The following is a 25,856-nucleotide window of genomic DNA, read 5'->3' as shown; positions in this document are numbered from 1 at the left end:
AAAGGAACCACCCTGAGGCCTTTGCTAAAGCTGCATCTCCTTGTGCTCCATTTACCAGCAATCTTCTCTCTTCTAGCTCTGCCATCTACAATTCTCCTCATTTTGACATCTAAATTCCATAAATACGTTGTTTACTCCCTCTTCTGGGCTATTAATGAAAAATATGAAGATCAAGCCAAACATCCTCACATACCTGTTAGTAAAAAGTCATATTATGCCAAATATTAGCAGGATGCAGCAGTGCAGAGGTTACTAATTTAGACAAATAATGTGTGGGGCCTTTTCCTTGAAAACAAATGAACATTTTGCCTTTTTTGAATATTAATTAACACATGCAAATGCACTCTCCAGCCCTGATGCAGACCTGGTCTAGTTCTGCCTGAAATCTATCCATTAGTCACTTCTTGCTCATAAAAGTAAAAGGTGCTTTAATGAACAAACATGATGCTTATTATTTGGATAAGTAACACTTGTGCCTCTGTGCCTGAGCAGCACTTAGACCAGGTAACATTTGGTTTACAGCACAACAATAAAATCTGCCTTTATTGCAAATAAACAGAGTATTCACCCCTTACAATATTGGTTTAGATGCAGGATTATATTCACTGTTAGAGGATCTAATATTAATATAAAAGGCACATGCACTTCATGTTTTCATACCTCTTTTATTTCCCAAGCAGCGTTAATATGGTTTTTTAAATATTGTATTTACTTTGTTAAAACATGAAACTATTTCTGTACATTTGTTTGCAATCTGAGAACACACACCACCAAGTAATCATTTGTACAGTAACAACACGTATCAAAACAAAAAATCATCACAGCCCAGAATTTTCCACATCCACCCCCCTTTGCTTTGATTTAAAAGCTGCTCTGGCAGGAGAAGCCTCACCATTACGGTAGCTGAAACAGGAAACAAACACTGCTCTCTTCTAATAATTGTCTCCAGCTGCTTTGATTGGTTGCAGTTAATATTAATAGTATAACCTTTAAAAATTGTGGGGAAAGGTAATACTTTATCTTCACTCCTCATATTAAGGCTCCAAAGCAAGCTTAATGAGAAACCATTAGAAAGTCATACTGCTAAATAGTACCTTAACTCCCAATTCAGCCTATACAATTATGGCAGGACTGCCAGTGCCAGTGACTCCTGATCCATCAACCTCACCCTTCCAGCAGGAGCTGCTCTGGGTGGTGGCAGGATGGCAGAACTGGTGGGGCCACGCAGCTGGGACTTGTCCCCTTCCCACAGGAACAACTCCAGCTGTGCTGCAGACAGCAACATCGAGGTCTCCACACCCCTGGATGTGCATCCCTGGAAAAGCCAGCCCCACCTGGCAGCCCTGCTCTGGAGTGGCCTGGAATGGCAGCACAGGAGGGCACAGGCTGGCATTTAGGGACTGGCCAGGCTTTGCAGGCACAGCTGGCTCTGAGCAAAGCATCTCCCTTCACTACCACAGTGGCACAGACACTCCTCCAGCCAGCAGTGAGCACAAACAATTAGTACATACATTAGTAACTGACATCTTAAAGACTTTTAACATATAAAACATTATCATCTTTATGAAAATAGACCAATTTCAGTACAGGCTTGCCTTTCTGGGGAAGGAATTCGGGTACATTTTTTATAGTTAAAAGGCAAGTGTTCTCCTGGACAGCTGCCGATGCTCTCGTGTAAAATGTCCTTAAAGCAAGACAAACTCCTCTGTACTAAATCTCTTCAGTCTTTTCTTTTCATCCTCGGAGAAAAGGTCATTTTCTTCATGGATTGGACTGGAAGCAAAGTCATAGTCTCTAGAATGACCCTTGACAAAAGTAAACAGGGGATATTTCTCCTTGGATGAAGATTTCAGCATCTATAATGTAAAACAATCCAGATAAAACATTACTTGGAAATGAAGAAATGCAGCAAGCACAGATACTCACCTGACAATGACTGCCAAGTAAAAAATGCATTATTTTAATCATCTCATTAGACAAAAGCATTGCACAATCTAAACATTTCCTCCTTCTATTAGATATTTACTTCCCTTTCTCAGGCAGCTGCTAATTTCCTGCCTACCCCTGGTTTTGAGCACACAGATCACCTGTATGTGCTGTCAGACTCAGTACAACAAAGAGAAAGATAAAAGGATAAAAGACAGAAGATAAAAATCTCTTCAGAATAGTTAATGGCCATAAGGGTCTCCTCAAGCCCAGGTGTGAATTCTGCAGCAACTGAGCATCCTGTGGGGGGATTTTTATCGTAGAATCAACAGGTGCCATAATCAGTGTTTTTATTAGAAGTTCAAACACATTCACCAATGTAAATAAGGCAGTCAGGAGCATGTGGCTCAATCCAGATTGGTGACAGTCACAGGAACCAGGGTGCCCAAAATCTATGTTTATAAATAAGAAAACTGAGCATGGAGAAGGGGGGTGTGGGGAATGATAAATACTGAAACAGATCAGCAAAACATCTTTAAGAGCACTGAGCTTTACGGTTCAAGAGTTACCACACTACAATTGCAAACAAAGGGAAAAATAATGGAAGAGAAGGAAAACACAAAGGATGTGAAGGAAGGATTGCAAGATCAATTGATAGAATGTTTCTGACATTGTCCCTGTATCCAACTTTCCCCTCTTTTCAAAGTGACACTGCCTGAACTATATTTCTAGAAAATAATGTCACTAATATTAAAGAACTTCTATCTAAAATACCAGGATAATAACTCCAACACTTGGATCAGTCAAGAGTATTTTCACAAACTGTGTTCAGGAAAAAACTGTACCTAATCCCAAATTTGAAAGAACAGAAATAGGGAAAGGTAACTTCTGCTGGAACTGATTTTGTAATGAGATTTTTTTTTTTTACCATGTTATGACAGTCTATGTGACAGAACAGGGAAACATGGAAGAACAGAAACTTCACTATTTAAACTTTCCATGGATCTGCTGCTTAGGAACTTGCACTTCTTTAAATCTATTTTCTACCTCTCTGGGTAAGAGTCAAAGAAACAACTTCAGCATCAATCAGCATCTATTTATTTTAATCAGCAATAAGTTTTAAAAAATACTTTTTTGGCTGTAGTACTAAAACCACTTATCAGGACATTTCAAGTGCTGGACAAACATTAATTCCTTGTGCTGCTGTGGTAACTGCTGTGGTTGGAATATTAACATTGAGCCCATCTGCTGCTGCATCCTTTTCACAGAGCATTTTCTGAACCCACCAAACACAGAGCAGCTCACAGAACACAGCGATGATGCTGCATTTCATACCCTCACATCCTGGAATAACTAAGGAGAAAAAAACTTGATTCCAACTGGCCCTAAATGAATCCAGAGCAGAGTTTATCCAGGGGAAGGATGGGGTCAGACAGATTTGCTGGATGGCACCTGCTCCGTGGAGCTCAAACCAGAGCCCTGCGCTTCCCACCAGGAAAAGCCCCTTGTGCTAGGGAGAAATAATGAACAATTTGGGTTTGCTCCAACACTTCCCTTCCCCTCCATCCCTGCCCAGGGCCGGGCTGCTCCCCAGCGTGTCCCCAGCCTCCCCCCGGGCCGGGGTGGCCCCGCTCGCCAGGGCTGGAGGGGACATTGCCACTTCACGAGTGCCACCTCGTGGGCCCGCCCGGCGCCAGCCCCGCTCCCGCATCCCGCCGCCACCTCCCGCAGCCCAGCCGGGCTCTGCCCGGCCTCACACCGGGAAAAGCCGCTGGAATGAACCCCGAGCTGCGTTTCCGACCACGGGAACAGCAGCGATAAATGCCACAGAGAGAATCAGGTCTGCTCAGGAGGGCGAGGCTGATTCTCTTCCCTTCCCCACAGCCCGTTCTGGCTGAGGGATGGATTTGGGAACTCCAGCACCTACCTTGGTGATTTCTTCAGAAGCCTTCTCAAAGTCCTGCACAGTCCTACAGTAAAATCCTATTGTGCAGCTCGGATCCATTTTTTTGAAGGACATCTTTTTGGGAGAAGGACAGTGGAATGACTGCAAGTTTCCCAGTTGAAAAACACAAAACACGGTTACAGTCAGGAATGGCACAGATCCATGTGTTTATTTTTGTCCCCCCCAACAGCTTTAAAACACCCTGCACCACCTGAATTAAACCCCAGCACACACTTTGGAAGTGATTTCTCCCATTCCCCCCAAATATTCAAGTGGTTCCACCCTTCCCCAGCCGTGTAAAACCTCCTGCTGTTCAGGCTGCATTCCCCAAACTTCCCCACGCACCAGGTTAGTTTGGAATCTGTCAAAGCTCTGCTGCTCCCAGCAATACTTTATGAATATTCCCAAGGCAGAGAAGGTGAATGCTCTTCTGCAAATTGAATTTGTAACAGCTTTTGCACTATCTTACTGCTTTACTACCACTGCCCAGTGCCCCTTCCCTCCCCCAGCCTCTATAAAAGAGACATAATGGAATAAACCAACCTCATGCATTTTCCTTCAGTAAATGAAATGGGTTCAAAAACCCACAAAACACACAAAAGCAAAACCATATTACAATGATCCATAAGTAGGGAAAAACCAAACTGCCCTGCTTTACAAATGGGTTTTTCCTCATGTGAAATCTCTTTCCCTGACAGATGCTGCCCCGCCAGTGCTGTGAGCCGATACTTTCAGCAGCCCTGCTGTAAGACAAAACAAACACAAAACCCCCTTCCCCATGCTCCCCACTCAATTTATGAGAGAAAAAATAAGTATATCCCATCTACCCTGATTCTGTGGTTCTTTATTACAGGAACTGCAGTTGTGGTGAAGCTCTTTGTCCAATAATTGCAATTATTTCCTCACTTGCTGTCAGACCGAGCCAGTCCCCTCTACTCTGCCTCTAACACAGAGGATGACCCATCATCCTCCCTCTATTAAATCCCTTTTTTTGCTAATCACAAAAATCAATCCACAGAAGACAGCACTGGTTCCCAAATCCGAGTGTAACCATCCCTGCAGCAGTTTTACATAATAAAATATATTGTTCTTTCCTGGTGATTACAAACCCGAGAGGTATTTCTGTAAAACCTCTGCTAAAAAATACCCACAAAGATGATTAGGGCTATTTCTGCAAGATTGATTTTAGTCACTGCTTCTTCTCCTCACTGTTCCAATTTTATAAACAGCAATTGTATTTTTAATATTAATTCCTGAGTCATCAAATGCATTAAAAAAAAAATCAAACCCTGCCTCCCACATCCCATTCCAGCAGCAACCCTGTCCCTACAGTTGTGCAGGAGGTTTAATGCTGCACAAATCACTGCACAACAAAGAGAAGTGGGGAGGGTTTTTTTCCCCCATTCCTCCAAACAAATGGATGCTGGAAGCCAATACAGAGTGGATTGATTTCCAACTTATTCTGGACAATTTGTCAATTTTGAAAATACTCCCTACAGATAAATCTAACAAGCAACTATCCACACTAAGAAAGCAATTTCTGTTTACTTTTGACATTTCTGGACAAAGATATAATACTATTAAATGCACCAAGCATTAAATTGCAATCTATTTTCCGTCTGCAGGAAAGCATTAGGATGAGATCAAGCCAAGCTGGCAGCTTGCATACCTTCCAAACACAGCTTAAAACCTTGGTATTATTTAGAAATTCAGATTAATGCCAGTCTGCAGCACAATTTTGAGGCTGAGTCATAGGAACAGAACCCAAAAGATGTGTTTTTGTAGCTTGGCCACAGCAGGACCTTAAGGAATTCACTTCAGCTCTGCTGCTCTGTGCTTGTCCCATCTTTTGTCTGGTTTTTCCCAAACTGTAAAATCTTCAGAGGCACTGGAGCAAAACAGTTGTGAGGATAAAGGGGAAGGATCTGGGTAATCACCCCAGGCAGAGCTGGCACGCACCAACTCTTCCTCCAAGTATCTCAACAGGGCAAACCTAAAGGCACCTCTGAGCACAGCCAAACCTCCTGGCTGGGATAGCTGCTGACCCATTTTGGTGCTGTGCTTCATTCAGAACCTTCTCATTTCCTAGAGAATCTTCCACTTCTATATTATGTAACATGCTAACTCAAGCATTTTGTGAAGCATAAATAATGACAAATATGAAGTGCTTGCTTTAAGGACTTGACATCAGCCCTGTGCAGGTCCTTTGAGATTTTTTATTTATATATGAATAGTTCTCCTGAACACCCTTTGATGGGGTTTTGCTCCAGCTCTGTTCTGGAGCAGCTGCTGCTGCCCTGGCTGTGGATGCCCCCTCAGGCTGAGCCAAGAGCTGCTGGAAGTTCACCTGAAGGTGGACACAAGACCAAGGAGAGTTTGTGTGGATGGCCCTGAGGATGTGACTGGGAGTGCAGAGGCCACTGAGCACTTCCTTGCAGCTGACAATGCTTTCCCAGGGTAGCTGTAAATTGAGTTCTCTAATCACCTCCTTTAGCTCCATGAATTTCCAGGCTCCTTACTATTGAATACCACAGGGATTCTCCCTGATGTTGATTGCAATTTGAATTAAAAAAAAATAAATACAATGACCAAAAAGACAAACTGTCAACCCAAAATCCAAACAGGTTTAAGATCTACAAATGTTATCTATTTTCTTTGATGGAAAATTACTTAAATGAAGTGATCGTGTACTTTGGAGATTTTATGATCATTAAAAAGAAAACAGATGAAGATTAATGAAGTAAAAATTAAACCTCCATATTGAGATTTAACCTCTGGTCATTTTTGTTGATTATAGGCCTATAAAGAAGGGCAGGACACTGATAAATAACATGTAACTGTAAAACCATAAAGCTGCAGCTAGCTAGAACAGCTCTAAATAATTAGTGTTTGATTCATATGGGAAGAAAACAGTGCCAGCTCTATATCCATAGTACCTCAAGAGGGAAATCCTTTATGCTGACATCTACAAAAGATTGGCAGTAATGAGGATCCATGTAAATCAAACTGTCATCTGCAAGGACAAAACAGAAGACAAGTAATTCAAAAAACACCTTATTATTACACTGCTTACAATCCAATTTCTATGCAGAACAGCTGGAAAAAAAGCCAGTGAGTAACTGCTTGCCAGGCTGATACTCATTGACTGAAGCATAGGTTTTTGCAGGACAGATTAACTTTTGCATAATCAAATATGCTTGTATAAGCAGAATTTTTATAAAGTGATGAAACTGTCATTTAATTTTTGGTGATAAAATTACTTTTACAAACACACAATTATATTCTGGAGTTTGCATATGAAAAATGTATTGCCCTGCTTCATCCTGACAGCAAGAATATATTGCTTGTCATTTAGGCATCAACTAACACCACTTAAAGCAGGAGAGAGTAAATACCTAAATAAGAACTGCCAGGCAGGAACAGCAAACGCTCCTCAAGTTTGGTGAAACAGATAAATTATGCCTTGTTTATGCAACAAGGGAAATTAAATGTACATTTTACAGAATCCAATTACTCCGTGGGGTAAATGACAAATGGCTGGACTTGGGGAGATGTGATGAACTAATAAGGTACTCATTTTACTATTTTAATCACGCTGTTTCCCACTGCTTCAATATTAACTTCTTAACTCTGAGAGAAAAAAATACTGAGGAGACATAACACATTCAAACACTAACCTTGGAATCCAGCAAAGTAATAGGATTGCTTGGGTTTGCCACCAATAATGCCAACACAGTACTCCAGGCTTAAAATTCCCTAAAACAAGAACAGGGAATCATTAACCAAAGTATTAAACTGAATTAAAATAGTTGCTCTTCGCTCTTTCAGGCAAATAATTTTGGTTTTTTTTTAAAGACTGACTCCATGACTTCCTGGGGCTTGACCAAAGAGAAACCACACCAGCAGATATTCCAGAGAAAGTCCTCCCTTCCTATGAGATACCCACACGTGTTTTTGGGGAGGACACAAAATATCATGTCACACACTGAGCACCAGTTCCTTAGACCAAATATCCCAAAGTACTGAGATTTCCAGCTTTCACACACTTTTACATTCTGTGCCCCTGAGGACTCTCTTTTTTTGCACTCAAATGGACAAGCCTGGCCAGAGCATCAATTTTTACATCCTGGGCAGAAATGCCAGTTGAAGTTAAGAGTAATTAATTACAAGGTCCAGCTCCAAAACCAGCTGCCCCACATCCAGGGAGGAGAGAGAAACACACAACAGACAGGCCCCATAAATCTCCCTGGAGGTGGCCTGGGAGAACAGAGGAACCAGAACCTTCTGAAGGCAGAACTTTTGGGAAGGGGACATTACTCAGTGTAAGTAGGGAGCTTTTCTTTCCACAGAAAGATTGACATTGTCAGACTACTAACACCAAGGCTTCTCAAGATAAAATCTTCCCTGCTTAGACAAGGTTAAAGTCACTTAAAAACCTTCTCTGAGATGCTACAGAGTCAAATCCAACATGGTTTACCCAGGTTAAGGAAGTGATGCTTATTTAAAACACGAACAAGAAGGTTTCCTTAGAAAACTTTTTAAAAATATAAATAAGAAGGTTTCCTTAGCAAATGCTCTGAGCATCACAGAACATTCAGGCAGATCAGAAGCAAAGGTTCCAAGAGCCAAGGAGGGCAGAACAGAGAGGGAGCAAAGCTGCTCAGAGTAATGGATAACTGTTTAATCTGTGGCAAGCTTCTTGTAAAAGTGAATTATAAAAAATTTATCAATTTTCACCCATAAATATAAAATCCTTTGTAGACATTACCTCTTGTGCTACATTCTAAAATCTGCATTTTTAACTTAAAGCCAGACTCCAAGAAATGTGGTCACTTCTTGGGAGCAGTCAGGGCAGACACGGGAGTGACTGATTCAGGCAATTGAGAGCCCTCTTATCTCAGCCTCCATCAGGCTGCAACAGCCTTGGCAAGGGAGCAGCAGGAATCATTCATTGGAGCCAGCTGAAAACTAAAACTTTCCAAAACCAACTGTCTGAAAACACAAGGAAAATAATCAGGGAAGAATTTAATAACAATTTAAGTTCATAACTTAAAGGCCTTCACCAGTCTGTCTTCCCATGCCAGTAAAAATCAAAATGTTTTCCTGAAATGTTACAGTGAAGAGACAGCCACAAAATAAATCATGTTACAGACTCCCAGCCTTTGTCCATGCTCCTACACCGGGGTAAATTAAAAATGAACCCAAAATTTAAAGACAGATAAAGAGGAGCATGGAAAATGAAATAAAAGCAGCAGGGCTAAGAGAACAAGGAGCAAGAGGCCAGACTACAGCACATCCTCAGGTATCTGCAGAACCTCTGCTGACAAAACCACAGCACAGACCTTCCCCCTCTGCCTTCTCCTTGAGCTTTCCTTTTTTACAGCTCATTTTTCTTGTGGTAACTGCTTGCTACTCCTGCATCACCATCCTCAGAAACTTTCATCCAGACAGGGAAAAAAACAATTAAAGTAGTGAATAAAAATATCAAATAATTCCATGGGAACAAAGAGACAAAAGAAAATGGGAAGAATAGACAGGCATAAACTTTAAACCATTTGAACAATTTTCTTATTTAAGAAAATAAGAAACAGAGTAAGGAATGGAGTGTATTTATATTTTAAAATGCTGCCTGATCCTTAGTTACATATGCTATTAGAGTCCTGCTAGATTAAATTACCATTTGTAATTTGAGGCACTGCATTAATGTCTTTCCAGGTGGCTGCTGGAGGAGCAGGACAGTTATCACTGCTTTACCAAGGGACATCATGTGCTCTGCAATTATGTCTGATCTTGTAATAGGGAAATTTCAAATCTGTAAAGTCAAACTTTACAACCTTCAACTGTAAAATCCCCACCACATGTTTAATGGGGAGAATCACCCTCGTGAAGTTGCTTTTCATATCCCCTTGTGCTACTCTTTGAAAAATGATTGAACTCTCATTTCATACCTTTACAAACTCCAGGTAGTCTGTGTTTGTTCTCTCTCCACCGAGTCTCACAGGAACCAATATAATTACAGCTTTTGTGCCTGCTTTCCCAGAATCCACAAAAGAGCACTGCCTGTCAATAACATCCGAGCTGTAGACTGAGACACACAGAAACATTAACATTTCTAATAGAACCTCCAGCTTTTAGAGACACACCTCCAACGTGGCATCACAAACCAGAACTGCAGCCCTTCCAAACCCTGCTGTCCTCCCAAAACACAGCCCAGGTGCTGGAACCCTGGCTGCTGAGAATTTTGGGCTTTCTGTGCTGACAGGCACTGACCCCCACCAGAGCACTGCATTGACCTGAGGCCGTGGAGAAAGCTCCCAAAATTAAATGACAGAACAGAGATTATGGGTGTGGAGTTTACACAGAAATGTGCAATATCACATGGTGAAAAAGTTTTAGAATATAGCAATATACATATAGCAAGATAGAGGTTTTAGAACAGTGACTAGTCCTTCTTCTTCACCTTCTTTTTCATGAGTTTAAGTAATATTGTGTAATTAGATAAAGTCCACATTACAAGCCATGGGTAGTTAGTTATTAAGTTTAAAGTAAAAATAATTTAAGTATAATTTCTTAATTATTTTTAAGTTTACCCTTAAAAAAACCTTCTAAAAAGAGAGATAAAACTCCATTTTTAAATTGTTAAAGTACTATAGAACTCAAAATGCATACGACTGTAACATAAATAAGAACCAATAAACATCTAAATCCAAACAAAAAATACCATCTCACACATTTAATCCCAACCTTAACAAAGCAAAAAGGATAAAACTCAACACCCAGATGACTCAGAACCAGTGCTGAGCTTCCTCATTCCCAGCAATATTTTGTGGAATGGGAATTGCTGCTGCTGCTGCTGAGTTGCAATGCCAAGGAAATGCAGAGGGGTAGGTTAGGAAAAAGCCAATAAATATTTATTGCTGCATATAAACTTCTAAAAGGAATAATTAAAACCTGAAAGCCTCCAACTAACAGAAACATCTACATGTAAAAGGAGAAGAGGCAATAATTGATTTGCTGATTTGGAATTCCACTATAAAATACCAAACCAGCAAGGAACAATCTGCACATATCAAGGGCTCCTTTGTCTACATAATCTCAATTTTGTGGATCTATCTCATAGGGATTTTTTTTTTCCCCTTTAAAGCTCTATTGTTAAGTGCTAACTGAAAAGCATAAAAAGCATTTAAAATGTTTGCAAAAAATCTACAAAATCACAGTTACCTGTACAATCCTGAGCAACATAGACTGTTACTCCTTGCAGCTCAGGGTCTCTTGCTTCTTCAACAGCTTTTCTAAGTACAAACACAAAGCTATTTAACTTACCATTCATTTTAAAAAAATTAACAATAAACAAATTATTTTGGTTTTTTACCAGTTGATTTTAATTGTTTGTGATAGGAGTTTTTATAGGCGTTATTTTGTTTAATTCAAGACATCTTCCCTTCCTGATAAACACAGGTGGTGGGGTGGGATTTTTATTTGTTTTTAAACACTGGATACCAAGATCCAGGCTGTAGCTTCCATGGATGTCTTGGCACCACGTTTTTCCCAAGCCAAGATGACAATGTCTGGCTATTTAGAAGAAACAATGAAACCCACAAAAAAGGCCCCAAATTCCACACTAACTTACAATTAAATTAATATTCATTACTTTATTTCTTTCTGCTTATAACCATTTTCTGTCATGTATATTGATGATAAAGGCTAAGTTTGCTGACAAAAATACTATTTTCAACTCATTAGAACTCTTTATTTGACCTCAGTTCATATAACAAGCTACAAATTAGCACCTGGAAATAAAAAGTTTCACCAAAACTTTCAAAAAGATAACTACAATATTAGACTCTCCTCAAAAGACTAAAAGTAACAGACCTAAAAAGTAAAAAGAAAATACATTTTGATAGTCAGAGCCATAGTCATCTATCAGGGACAACATTTGCAAAGAAAGGGAACTGTTCAAAATCCAGGATTTACCTTTGAGTTCAAACACACACCTGCATTAAATGGTCACTATCCCTTTATTCCCCACTATATTTTAAGGAATGGTTTAATGCAGTCATTCCCACGTTATGAGGGAGCTGTGCATTGTTAGTGCTGCTGCAAGAGAGAAAGATCCAGGAAAGGAAACCTCTGCAGGGCTGGAAATCACCCCTGGGGCTGTGGTGAGTGTAACTCTGCACCAAACCCTCCCTGCTCCCATGAGGGAGACAAATAATTTAATAGATAATTTATTAAAGCAAGCAAAAAATTCCGACTGCTTCCACCATGAGAAAAAACTGGAATAAAATACATTAAAAATGCTCAACTCCTACATCCCTGTTTGCATCTACATGGATGCATGCCTGATTACTTCAGTACAGCTGCACTTCAGATTAACATAACATTTACACTAAATATCAAATTCTTCAATTTATATATATAAATAAAAATATATAAATGCATGAACTTTGCCTTCTGCTGCTTAAATGATTTATTAGTGATTCGGTTTACAGGTAAACTGGATTCCACCAAAAAGATGAACATATAGAACTACAAAAAAAACCCCAAAACATTCAAAGAATTGGATTTTAAGGCTCACAGTATGGAGAAATTTGACTTTCGACTTTTTTTTTTTAACCATGCTGAATGTCACAGACCCTTTACTTTTACTGGGATATAATTATAATATTAATAGTCCCATACATTTACAGTTTCACAAGAATTTGATGTGTGCAAAGAAATGCTGAAAACATCAATTTTAGCTCTGACATTTCATTACACTATCAGTACATTACAGCCCCCAGGTTACAGCATAAAAAAAAAAAATCTCTAATGTTATGCATGTTCCAAGGTTGAAAGACTGGTTAGTTTTTAGAACATTTCACTAAATGCAGCTCTACTTAAAAGGGTTTGGGAGAGATACTTGGGATTCTACAAGAAAACAGGAATGTTGTGGTTTTTTCCTGAAATAACATTGACAAAAGCTCAGCATTCAGTTCCTGCACCTGCCTATGAAAAAGCTCTGAAACTGCTCCTGATATGGGTGTTTTACAAAGCCAGTAATGAACAGTTTGCTGCTCAGTTAGGCTGAAGCAATCTCAGGACACTCAGAAACGCCTCTCTGTGATGTGCCAAAGGAAAGGAACAGAGAACTGAAGGTGTTTTACCTCAAAATGTGTGCGACCACGGCGGGCCCGTACCAATCCCCCGCCATCTTCCCGGACTTTTTCCCATACTCTATCAGCTGGTGCAGCCCAAAGGCTGCCAGCGGGGAGTCACCAAACCAGGAGATGATTTTCCTGTGATAAGCTTCGTTCCTCCTCTCGGTGACATCCCAGTCCCTCCTGGCGGGGGGCCGGGCCAGGACCTTGGGGTCCCTCTCGGCCGTGAGCGAGGCCTCCAAGGAGGCCGTGAGCTTCCTCACGGTGCTGCTGGTCCACGACTCCGAGTCACAGCTCTCCATGTCCAGGGCTTCTGGCCACACCCAGGCTGCAGCGGGGAAAGGGAAAAATCCATATTAACATCCCTTTTATGGCATAAAAGCAAAGCGCTTCCCTTTGTCCCCCACGCTCATTAAAGCCGTAATGTGTGTTTTCTATGTCACTGTTACAAAGAGTTCTAGAAGAGCAGGATTTGCTTTGATTTTCTGGTGACCATCCCAGTCAGCTGAATAAACAAGAGACACCTGATCACAGGTTAGAACTCTCTTACATATTAAATACATGAATGTTGCTTCAATACTATCCAAAAACCTTTATCTGCATCAAACAAGATGTTTCAAAAGCTCTTAATTCTTCTTATTTTTCAGTTATTAAAAAAACAGGCAGACCTGAGGAATTATTGATGTAAAAGCAAACATTTCTTCCTGGCAAAATGGCAAAGGAGATCAGCAGAAAAACAGGCAGGCAGGATTTTTTTATTCACTAAATTCATTAATCCTTTTAGATTACAAGGAAAACTTGTTTAAATATCATTCAGTATCTTCAGTCTGCTTTTCCAGCTGAAGGTTTCCCTATGGATGATGCATCTCACATAGCATTCCTCCTACAGAATGGGGTTCGGCAGGCCCAGGGAAGGTGCCTGGAATTCTCCCCCAGTGACAGCAAGTACTCCCAACACAGAGCCAGCTCAGTGAAACATCCCCACGGGCCCTGCTGTTCTGGGCTCTCAGCTTCACACTCCAGTCAGTGTCTCAAGCACAGGCATTTCAAAGTAAAACTTCAAATTTAAAATCACAACTCATTCAGAATAACATTCAGCAATATCTGGAACATTCCACATAGCAGTGGAAGTGTAAATATCTCAGCTAGAAACTTCAGGCAAGTTTTGCTTCCTAACAGAAACAACACCATTAAACAAGAACGAAAACATCTCTGGGAAAAGAGTAAACAGCCATGAAAAACTTCCTGTAAACACCTAAATATGTTTCCAAAGCTGCCCAGACCTCATAAAAAGCTTTTCAAAAGATAATTCACCAGCTGTCAGAAGACCAAGTGAGGAGCAAAGTAGCCCAGAAAGACCATCCCTACCCCATCTTTCTGTGGATTTGGATTGCCACAGGAACAAGAGCACTCTGGAATCACCCCATCATCTTCCAAATTAGGATACAAGGGGGACGTGCAAGGAATTCTTTGGAACCATGGATTTTAAAGATAGAAACCGGAGGCTTTTTTTGTTTGGGGTTACTTCCAAATGAGCCATTACACACTCCTGCTCACAGGGAGCCTTCTGGGCAGGTCCTGAATTTCTTCTAAATGTATGTGTAAGAAGAGTGATATTTAAGGGATTAGTGTTCTCAGCACGAGTATTTACACACTTTTTGATCTGTGCAGTCAGGTGAAAGAGATAATGAATGTTTTATGAGTGAAATATTGACAGCCAAAGGCACATTCACCGAGCCAATCCCAGAGCTCAGTCCTGAGACTCTGTGGTGCAGCTGGGCTGGGACCTTGCCCCCAGCTTACATCAGAGCTGCACAGCAAGGGCAAAGTGTGATCAAAACAGGCTTTCAGAAAGCTCTTCTGCTGAAGTGCTCCTGAGATCCCACAAATGGCTGAGGAAACAATGCACTGTGTTCTCTCAGCCCCCCCGGGTGGCTTCAGGCCCGTGCCTTCGGTCATTCTGAAGCAAGCAATGGATGATTGTTATGAAAGGGACTGGGAATGGGATGGAAAGAAAAGGTGCTTAACTCTGACAACCTAAAATACCTCTCTGCAGGGCATGGCTCAGCCTGGAAGAATGAGGAGGACATGGACACAGCCCATGACAGCAGAAAGTGTCCCACAGCTCCTAAAGCTTCAGCTGGCTGTGTCTGAGGGAGGACTTTGAGACAGACAATGGTAAGGAAAAAAGGGAAGTTCCTCTCTAAGAACACGGGGGAAGGGAAGGAATGAAACAGTGAACATTTTGAACATTTCCACACAGAGAATGATGTATTGAAGTTAGATTAGAATCCTTCTAGGAACGCAATATATTAACACCAGAAGAAATTCAATAATGGACAGCTTTAGAACTGATAAAAGAACATCACTTCTGCCATAGCCCACAGCTATGGGCTGGGGAACTCACTCCTACATCTGGAGTTCAAGAAACAATCAAATTTCCAGAGAACTGGGCATGTGCATGGGTGAGAATACCCAGATAGAGAGCTCACACTTCTGTGATGTATTAACTCACACTTGGATATTGGGAACTCCACAGAAGTTTGCTTTGGCACACTTTGGTTCTCAGAAATGGAAGGGCAGGACAGCCCAGTCTCTGTGCAATGGGACACAATTCCAAGAGGAATGAGGAGCCCACAACCAAAACCAGCTGGCCTTTCAGATTTGGGATAAAAAAGGGCCATGTTGGTCTCTACAGAATGCCTGTGCTTCTGCAGACACAGATCTTCTCTCCTAACTCACCTCTCCCAAGGAAATGAAGCATCAGACCCTGAGCCAGCAGCATCTGCCCCGTTCTGAGCGTGCAGCCCCAGCCACAGTCTGTGGTTAAAGCAGAGCCCTTGATCTGAGGGAATTCCTCTCTGTAGGTCAGCCAGATCCTAGAAATGAAATCTTTGCGGAACTCCTCGACGTTCCCCGAAATCTCAGTGTTGATTTTATCAAAATTGGACCCATCTGTAGAGAGCTCCCCAGATTCTGCAAGGCAAAGCACAGTTTCAGCTCTCATTAATTTGTTATGGCACTTCTGTTATTAGAAAGCAAGTAACAAATATCAAATTTAGTAGAAAAACAAATTTAGAAAAATTCACAATTCCCTCAAGTACAACAAAGGAAAATTGGAATGCAAACATAACAGAAATGTGCCAGATAAAAAAAAAAAAAAGGAAAAATCAAAAGAATCATGCAGACACCACTGTGCCAGTGGAATCACTGACCTGCAAGGAAGTGCTTAATTCACCCAACTGTGAACGGTCAAATAAAGAGAGAGGCTTAAAAACTGCACACTGGAAAGTGATAACAAAGGTGTTGGTGTAGTGACCCTGATCAGGCATTGTCACTATTTCCATCAGGAGTTTTTAGAAAGAAAATCTCCAGCTGATGGTAAATGAAGTGCAAATTACAACACAAATTTTTAAAGAAAGCACAAGGTTTTGGTGTAAAATCTGAATAAAGCAGGTTAGGATGGGTTGCATTAGAGGTTGATATTTAAATGAGTAATTTCGAAGCTCTTCATATTAACATTTTGGATTTGGTAACTGTTAATGCCAGTCTTTCTAGAAGATTAAAAATACCTTATTCCTGCTGAGGAAGACTGGCATGAGTGAAGAGCTCTGTACTCACCCTCAGTTTTGAAGTGGTAACATTTTCCCAGCAGAAAAACTGGAGAGTTCCTACTGAAGTAAGTTTTTGTTTTCAACACCCAGCCTAGAACAGATGCAAAACAAATACAGATTTGTGACTGAACTTTCCAAAAGGAAATGCTAACAGTATCTGGTTAAGCCAAAGGCAACCCTTGAAAGGGGAGTAAAAAAGAAAAAGCACTGATGTTGGGTTTTGGTCTCATAAAAAATCCCATTAAAGATGCAATGGCTACTATTCCCTTTCAACCATGTGACAGCCTTAAAGAAAGCAGGCAAACAAAAGTATCTTTTCATCTTGTCAGACATCTCCAAAACTCAGTTATGATTAATTAAGTTTATCAAAAATGTGGTGGTAAATCTGAGCAACTTCAGTCCTAAAGGGAAAGCAGAAAAATCAAGGACAGATTAGTAAAGGGCATACTTGAAAATCTGGTTGCTCATAAACAAATTACTGATGTTCAGCTGTGGAAAAATGTTACTCAAGGGTAGGTTCTTCAGTGGAGTTTGTATCTCACACACCATCCTGTTTTTTTCCATAAAAGTACATTTAGAAACAAAATAAATCTTTGTGCAGACGATTCCATATTACCCCTGTTTAAAAGCCTATGCAAATCTAGAGTAATTTACAGAATATATTTCCTGTTCCTAAAAGAAGTAATTTAAAATGAAATTATGCAAGATTTATTTGAAAAAAATGAAAAGCTAAGGTAGTTTTTTTAGTGGGGCTAATTTATAGCCTCAAAGAAAAAATTGTTACAAGGGCCATATTGCATCTGTGGTATTAATTAGTTATGATTCCATCCATGTCAACAAGAAACACTCTGTTCCTTTTAACGAGGACAGATCTCACCACACTCTGCTCCACTTACTGTATTTCATGTTGTGCCATGCAGACATAAACTTTGATTTGATCTTTTCTACTTCATCTGTCCCCGTGGCCTCCATATTCAAATTCCAGAGAAAAAGCCATCGCTGTCTTGTGAGGCTTTCAGTTCTGCTGCTGCAAAAAACCAAAATACAAACACTCAGCATCCCCCACTCAGGCACTTCAGCCCAACATGGCAATAAACTCACAGAACCCTCCACCAACAGGCACCGAGAAGCAATCCCGTGTCCCATGAATAAGTAATAAAATAATTTAATTCCAAATATACACCAATAAAAGCACTACACAAAGCTAAATAAAAGATAATGTTCTCCAGCAGCTCTGCCCTGTACCACAAACTGCTCCAGAGCACAAAACCTGTGCTGGCACACGAGCACACTCATTTTATCAGCAGTGAGGTGGAGAGCTCTGATGCAGCCCACTGAATAGAAAAGATGCTGCTCTCTTCTGCTGAAGAGAACACAAAAAGCACTCTTTGTGTTAAAATCCACCACAGTGCAGGCTAATTTTGTAAAAACTCCTGATAAATTTTCCATGGAAATGCATCTTTACTGGCTCTTTTTGTGCTGCAAGATAAGACAGAGTTCACCTTAAAAGCAACCTGAACTGGTAAAAATTGGTAATAAATAAATAAATAGGTAACTGGTAATGCCTTTATCCCTGTTTCTAAGAAATCTGGGAAAATGGGACAGAATCCCCTCCACAGTCCAGCTGCCCCATTTGTAACAGGAAGTTTGCTGTTAATTAAGAGAACTTCCTTCACCACATGAATTCTGCCAGTGGATCACCTTGAAATACCTGACACAGAAAGTTTCTTGATGGTATTTGGTGGCCCAAACCCTTGCACAGACAGCTGAAAAATGAAGAGCTCCTGCTTCAACAGCAGCTCTTGTGGGACATCAAAAGTTGATCACAGTGGGACATCACTGCAACCTTCACAGAATTTTAATCTAAGTTCTGACAGCACCAGCTGACATGAGCAACAGTGAACTTCCTCATTTAATTAATAAATTTGAGCCAGGAAAAAACTCCTTGCTTTAAAAGGAGTCTCTAGAACTGTATTTACCTTTCCATGTGCTATTCTCCACGGAACAGAGATCAAAAGCAGGACAAAGACTTAACTGGATCACTTCTCTCCACTGGGAATGAATTTTAAGTAAACCCAATCACTGACAGTGCAATTAATGAGAAGGTAAAGATGTCAGGGTGACAGCATCACCTGAGCCTGAGGATCACAAGGTTCACTTTTTGGGATCTGCAATCTGCTGCCCAAACCACCCCTAGCACATCTTCCCACTATTCCCTCATATTATTTCATTAAAATCTGCTTTTTGACAGAAAAAGAAGCAATGCCAACTCACAAACATGAGGGAAGGCTGATGTTTTCCTAGTGAAAATAGCAAGTGTCTACCTCCCTGCTGTGATTAGCCTTGTGTTAAGCTGAGGAAACAAGAAAAGGAGAATTTCAAGCTGGGTTTTAACTTCCTGCATTTTCCACTCTTTTTTCTTTAGAAAAAAAAAAAGGAAAGCCTGACTGTATCACCAGCTCTAGACAGCAAAGTGGCAAAATGAACTTCTCCAGGAGGAGTGTTTGGTCCTGTCTTCCCTCACATGATCCATCAGCAACAACCACTTATCCAGACACCACCGATTGCCTCAAAAACCAACTCCTATAAAAGCTTCCTCTGGCTAAAATTAGAAATGAAACAAACTCTACAGTTCTGAAAGGGCCTGAAGATGAAATTATGTAAATGAGAAAGAAGCTAATTTTCTTTTCAAAGACAATGGTCACCACAGCACATTTATCTTTCCTCCCGGTACATTTCTTCTCTGACATTATGCTAAAGATGCAAAAAGGGCTGCCAAGAATGCTAACACAAACCAGGTATAATTTTTTTATGGGGAAAACACGGGTTCTTCCCATCAACGTAAGAAATCATCAGTAAGAGTTCCACTGACATTAATGGAACAGCACCAGGAGAAGGTCCCAGGGAATATTAAAGCCAACGGGCTTGAATATCAAATTACCAAACCGAATGGTTTTATCCCGAAGTTGCCTGATTGATGAAGTTGTTTAGGTGCACATCACGAGGATGATGTTCCCTCGGGGAGCAGCAGGACACGGCTGGAGCTGAACCCCAACTCCTGAGCCCCCCCGAGGGGACGGATCCGTGCCGGCTGGGTGCTCACAGGGATGGAAAAACACCCCAAAAAAACCCCGACAACAGCATTTGTTTTCATAAACAGCAGAAAGCAACGCGAGCTGCCGGTGAGACCGCAGCGGGAAGGATGAACGAAACCTCAATGGGCTAATTATAAGATAAACGATCTCCTATTAACTAAGACTTCTTTGGTTTTCATTAGTACCTGGAAGAGCCGGGAGCGGCAGCGGCGACAGTCAGCGAAAGCCACACGGAAGAAGGACGGCGAGCAGCGGCCCGAGGTCATTTCTGAGGCGCTGCGAACACATACGAGGGCGGTTAGAAACGACACTTGGAAGGCGGCTCCAGGGAAAACCAGCTTATTCCTTAGTCCTGCAGCAAGGACGGAACGCTTCGCCCGGCAGGACTCGCAGCCCAGCAGGAGCCCACACGCACCGCGGGAAGGGGCTCGGCGGCTCCCGGCCCCACAGGACACGGCCGCGGCCGAGCCGCCGCCGCGGAGAGCCCGTCCCGCCGCCGCCGCTCACCGCTCACCCCTCACGGAGCCGCCTCCGCCATGCCCGGGGCCGCCCGGGCAGCTCGCGGCCTCCCGGCGCTGCTCCGGCCGCGGCGCAGCGGCGCGCGAACTACAACTCCCGGCGGGCGCCGCGGCGGGGGCGCGGCGCGGCGAGCTGCAGGTGCGCGCGAGGCACGCTGGGAAATGTAGTCCGACGGGAGCGCGGCTGGGAGGCGGGCGGGAGGAAGAGGAGGGAAGGAGGGAGGAAGAGGATGGAGGGAGGCGGCGGGGCCGGGCCGGGGCTGGAAGCGAAATCCCGGCCCCTTCACGGGTCTGTGGCTGTCCTTTAACAGCGCTTCCAGCGCTTCTCTCTTTGCTTGGGTGTTTTGGGGAGGGGCGTGGTTTTGTTCGATTTTTGTTGTTTTTTTTTTCTTTTTGTGTGTGTGTGTGTGTGTGTGTGTTTTTTTTTTTTTTTGGTGGTTTTCTTTGGGGTTTTTTGTGCGTGTGGTTTTTTTTTTTTGTGTGTGTGGTTTCTTTCTTTGGTTTAGGTGGGGTTTTTGGTTTTTGTTTTTTTTTTTTTTGTGTGGTTTCTTCCTTTGGTTTAGGTGGGTTTTGGTTGGTTTTTTTTTTTTTTTTTTTTTTTTTGGTGGGCTTTTTTTGTTCGTTTGTTTTTGCTTTTCTGTTTTAATTCCGTGCTTTTGATTCCTTCACAGCAAAATGCCTCCCATATCTCCAAACTCCCTGAAGGATTTCAATTGCCAGCCGAAATACCCAGCTGAGTGTGCTCCGACTCAATTCTCTCCTTTATTTCCTCTCTAAAAGTCCCATCAAAACCACTGCATCTCCTCTCACTCTCCTGAGGGTTTTTTAAAAGGTGTTTTGTAAAGTAGGTTCTTCATTAATCTGTTTGTCTTAAGCTGCTTAAAAATACTCATTGGCTGTATCAGGAGCCAAGCTTAAAAAAAAAAAAAAAAGTGCAGGATTTGTGGAGGATTGAGCTGAATTTCTCAGCTGTCTGGAACTGGCATTAGTGCTCAGCATCCTAAGAAGGGTGATATTCCTGCTTTCCCTGGTACTCACCAGCCCAATCTTGGGTTCATGGAGCAAAGTCACGTGGGCTTTTTTTTTTTTTCCATTTTGTGATTTTACTGCCTTCTGCTGGTCAGAGATGATTGGGCTGAGCTTAATTTTTTTATAATCAGCACATGATCTAAAATTTAGCTGCAGTGCAAATGCCAGCAATAGATGCTTTGTGTACTTCTTGGTGTTTTGTTTGGTTTTTTTTTTCCCTGCAGCCTCATGGATATATTTCACTCTACAATCAGTAAAGAGGATTGTAGGTTTTAATGTGCAGACTACATCTTGTTCCAAAAGTCTGCTGTTGGCCTGAGGTGGGGATGTAGCAGATCACCTTTCTAATCCTTCCCTGCCTTTCAGCTCCCTGCTTGCCCTTTGCTCCCAGGATAAAGAAAAAAAAAAGATTTAAAAATAAAAGCCCTGTTGCTGTTTGCATAAACTCATAAAAACGTGGCCCCACGACAGTGCAGAAAGAAAGAGGCCTGCTGCCTCCAGAACTTCATGATCTGTTTTAGGAATTATAGTTGCTTAAAGTTTTATCTTTGCTTTTATTCCCCGAGACAGAGATGGATGTTCTTGTCTGCCTGTGTAGGGGCTGGAAGGTGGAGAGCTGAGGAGCTGACAGGGCTTGGATCTGCCTAAATGTACAAGGAATTATCCAGCTGATCAAAGGAAATGGCTGTTCCCCTTCCTGCACCTTCCTGCTCTCAAATTTAATAACCATGCCCTGAATTGATAGGCCACACAAGGTGGATATACACTGTAAATCCCCTGGGCAGGCAGGTTATGAGAGGGAAGATATTTATTTTCTGCTTTTTTTTTTTCCCCACAAAAGAAACAAAGCTTTGATTGCCAAATAATCACTCGGGCACCCATAAATAATTGTCTGTAAAAGAGAGAGTTTTCTTCACATCTACCAATTCCTATTTCTGTAGGAAAGGTCTGCAGAGGGAGTGGGAGGGGAACTGAGTTCAACAAACTTATAACAAATGTCACAGAGTTCACACTTTGAGCATTTTAATGGCATAAAACCATCTCTGAGCTCCATTTGAATGTCATAAGGAGATTTTGAAAATCTGTCTTCCTGGAGAATATAATTTGTCTCTTCTTTATTTTTTAATAGGTAAACAAGGTGGGTAACACCAAGTGGCAATGGCAAAATTAAAAATTAGAGGAGATACTCTGATTTATGGAGATGCACAACATTTGTCCTCCAAACACGGCAGAATGGTAAGAGAACACTGGGCAGTGGGGACTGAAGCTTCTGCTCCTGTTCCTGCCACTGTTCCACCATCAGTCATCTGCAGTATATTTAGAAAAGCTCATTGAACATTTGGCCAAATGTGCTTTCCCAAACATTGTTGCCTGAGGAGAGCAGACCTTGGGTCAAGCAGCTGGAGAGAAAGGAATTTTCCTCGTTTATTTTTAGTTTCATTTCCTAGGGAAGTAAGCCATCTGTGGTCTGTTTCCCTCTGGAAAGTTTTGAAACTGCTCTGAATTCAAGTTTGCAGAGCCTGTGAGTTGTTAAATAATTCCAGTTTTTGTGGGAGTAGCCGCTCAGGTAAAAAGAGGCTCTGGAACAGGAAAAGGGGAAAAGATGGGAATGCAGACTGTGTGGATTTGTGCATCCTTTCAAGCAGCAGTGAGGGTGAAAAGGGGCAGCAGGAGCTGGATTGCTCTGATGTGGTTCTCCCCCAAATTAGCCAGCAAACTTCTGCTGGTACCACTCAGTCCCTCCAAATCCAGATTTCCTTTCTCTGTTCCAGGATTAGGGTAAGGAAGAGGAGGCTTCAGCAGGATACTTGGAAGAGTCTGTGCCCAGGCTACCCTTAATGTAAGATCCTAGTTATGCAAGAGGAAATAAAACACATTAATGCCATTTATAGGGTGCTGAACTGGGAGAGGTTGAGAGCTGTGCTTGGGGTGGGAGCATAAACTACAAAAATTATAAACAGGAGCAGGAATTAATGGAAGCTCTGTTGGGAAGACTTTTGAGTCCTTCTCTGGGAAGATTTGATTTCTTGAACCCACCTTTTGAAGTGAAGAAATCTTAAAATAAATGTGCCAGGAGACAGTAAAGCAGAAGTGAAGCTGCCATCAAACACCACCATGTGAAGAAGGCTCTGGAAAGGCTGGTACAGTTCTGTGGGTCCATAAAGGAAATAACAGGGATGTCAGGGATGTAGTGAAGGCTGCAGGAATTTGAAGAGTCCTCCCTCCTTAAATCTCCTGGTTTCTCATTGATGCAGCAGAATTTGGGTGCTGGGCAGCCTGGGGACAGCAGCACATTCTCTCTTGCCAGAGGAGATGGTGTTTGTGCAGTTTGTGACACGCTGACGTGCAGCTCTTTGTATTTAAACATTTGCCGAGAGAGGCAGAGATTTGGCCCTTCCCGGGTGCTGCCAGGAGGTGGCTCCCTGCATTTGCAGTCCCTGTTTACGGCTTTGTTTTTGGAATTACTCCGGACGCGTTTTCCGTGGAAAATGTTTTCCCTGCCTCTGCCCTGAGGAAGTTTACGTCAGAAGAACAAGGAAGCCCTGGGCTCAGGAAATAATCTGCTAACAGGCAAGCCAAGGATCAGTTCACTTTTGTCCAAATGTTTTCTGGCTGGGATCCAAAGGGATTTTTTCCTGTGCAGGACCTAATCTTGTAACATTATTTCTATCAGGCTCAAGGAGTTAGGTCTGTGTTGGTCGGGTGCACTTTCCGAATTTGATTATAGCCCAGTAAAAGTCATTCTCAATTATAAAAAAACCATTTTAGTCACATGCTTTAAAGGATCCTGGTGGTTCATGGACAGGTACCCTGGTGAGTTGATTAAAATGCTGCTTCATTCTCCCCCTTTCAGTGTGAGAGTGGATCAGAGTCCTGTGTCCAGGCCTTGGAGGCAGGGATGTTTCCCAAAGGCTGGGGTGTTCTTCTGTTGGAATCCAGTGTGGAATGAGCCAGGTTCCTTCTTTGCTTCCTAAAACATGGTGAAGAATTACAGTGTGTTAACGAAGAGTAACTATTCAGCATCCTCATAATGCTGGTAAAGTTCCAGGTTTTACATTGGTTACTAGGTAGCCTCTATTCAAACGCTAATTTAAATTAACTTGGGCTGTCTGGAGGCATTAATTGCATGTACACAGCCCCTCCACTCTTGATTAGTCTTCACCAGACACCCTTGAGGACAATACAATGGGCACAAGAAACTGTGTGCAAAATAAACAGTGTAACACACCAAGTACATCATGAATCACATACAATTCCCCCCTACTTTAAAAGAAAATTGTTCCATCTTCTGCTGCAGGAAAACTTGCCACACAACAGTTGTTTCTGAATCAGAGGGATCTGCTAGTTCCTAAAGAAGTATTTTTTGTGCAGCTGTAATTCCATGTAACAGGTTTCTCTGGTAGTCACATTCTTCTCTTTGCAAAGCTTGTTTCTTCAGACCAAGCATTTCCTTCAGTTAATTCACTTCTAGGATGACAAAACAAGAGGCAGAAGGATTGTGACTGTGCCTGTAAGAGGCAACACTCACCTTAGTACCCAAAATAGCACCCTGACATCACCACATCATTCCCCCCAATGTTGTTACCATTAATTTTTTATTTGGCATTATTGGATTTATAATGATCAAAGACTGCAATTTTTTTCCTCTCTTATTTCTTCACTTTTTCCTTGACTTCTCTTGGCTAATCCTGCATGCACTGCAAAATTTAGGGTCAATCTACAGAAGCTCTTGGGGTTTTTTCCAAGGTCACATGTACATTTCTACCAATGTTAGTGATCTCTAACAATTTGAACTCGCAGGCATTGTAGACTTTTGCTGGTCACTATCTGAAAAGTAATGAGGAATCTATTTTTCTGAAATTCACTGGGTATTGACTATTAATTGAGGGATTTTGCTCGTATTTAACCCAACTATATGGAGAAAACCTATTTCTCTGCAAAGCAATGCCCTCCTGATGTGAGGGCAATAATATAATCATATATTATAGATATTATTTATATATATATTATTGATATATAAAATATCTATTATTTGTATATATAATATAATATAATATAATATAATATAATATAAATTATTGATATACTATATACATAAATAATATATATAATATCTGTATTTATAGAGGTCCATTTTATATCCAGATGGGATGGCTGGAGATCCTCTGACCCAGCTCTCAGCTACAGAAAAAGTCAAGGAAAAGAAAAGGTGACATCAAAACTCAGCAAGTAGTGCCCAGAACCTGACCAAGGTCTTTTCTCTGTGGTAATGACTGACAGGAGGGGAAAATGAAACCTAAAGTCCCGAAGGTCTCCAGTGGACCTTGGATACTCCGTGCCCTGTGTGTCAGGGCTGCTGGGGCTGGGCTGCTCTTTGCACCCTCTGGCAGCAGGAAGAGTTTCCCTTCCAGAACTGCAGGATTCCCAATTTTGGTCTCAGAGTTTGGGTTAGGCAGGGATATTGCATTCCAGACCGGTGCCATTTTGGGAAGAAAAAAGGGGGGATGGGGAAACATTGCTGGTGGTCCCTGATGCTTTTGGTCTGTTCTTGTGGGCACACACACTCAGATATGGGAATTTGGTCTTAG

At 41.8% G+C, this 25,856-nt stretch overlaps 1 protein-coding gene and 1 long non-coding RNA gene across 3 annotated transcripts; one reads left to right on the top strand and one right to left on the bottom strand.

Moving 5' to 3' along the window:
• Positions 1 to 645: 645 nt before the first annotated feature.
• ATG4C (autophagy related 4C cysteine peptidase) lies at positions 646 to 20,322 on the bottom strand. Of its 2 annotated transcripts, XM_053985258.1 has the most exons (12): positions 20,235 to 20,322; positions 19,906 to 19,996; positions 17,522 to 17,652; positions 16,633 to 16,716; positions 15,754 to 15,987; positions 13,018 to 13,339; positions 11,093 to 11,163; positions 9,820 to 9,956; positions 7,549 to 7,627; positions 6,808 to 6,884; positions 3,854 to 3,973; positions 646 to 1,856 (listed from the first exon to the last, which is right to left on the bottom strand). In XM_053985258.1, the coding sequence occupies exons 3-12, from the start codon at positions 17,595 to 17,597 to the stop codon at positions 1,686 to 1,688; spliced, it is 1,371 nt and encodes a 456-aa protein (XP_053841233.1). In that variant the 5' UTR covers positions 17,598 to 17,652; positions 19,906 to 19,996; positions 20,235 to 20,322; the 3' UTR covers positions 646 to 1,685. The 2 variants fall into 2 exon arrangements, with proteins under 2 accessions (XP_053841233.1, XP_053841234.1); XM_053985259.1 differs by lacking the exons at positions 19,906 to 19,996; positions 20,235 to 20,322 and adding an exon at positions 18,900 to 18,955.
• On the top strand, positions 20,296 to 24,028 carry LOC128811552 (uncharacterized). The gene is made up of 3 exons (XR_008438379.1): positions 20,296 to 20,377; positions 20,910 to 22,503; positions 23,040 to 24,028. It is a non-coding gene; the product is annotated as an uncharacterized LOC128811552 (long non-coding RNA).
• The last annotated feature ends 1,828 nt before the right edge of the window (positions 24,029 to 25,856 follow it).

The sequence above is a fragment of the Vidua macroura genome, chromosome 9 (genome assembly GCF_024509145.1).
Source record: "Vidua macroura isolate BioBank_ID:100142 chromosome 9, ASM2450914v1, whole genome shotgun sequence".
Lineage (NCBI taxonomy): Eukaryota > Metazoa > Chordata > Aves > Passeriformes > Viduidae > Vidua > Vidua macroura.
Note: the sequence above shows the minus strand (reverse complement) of the source record. Positions and strands in the feature narration are given on the sequence as shown.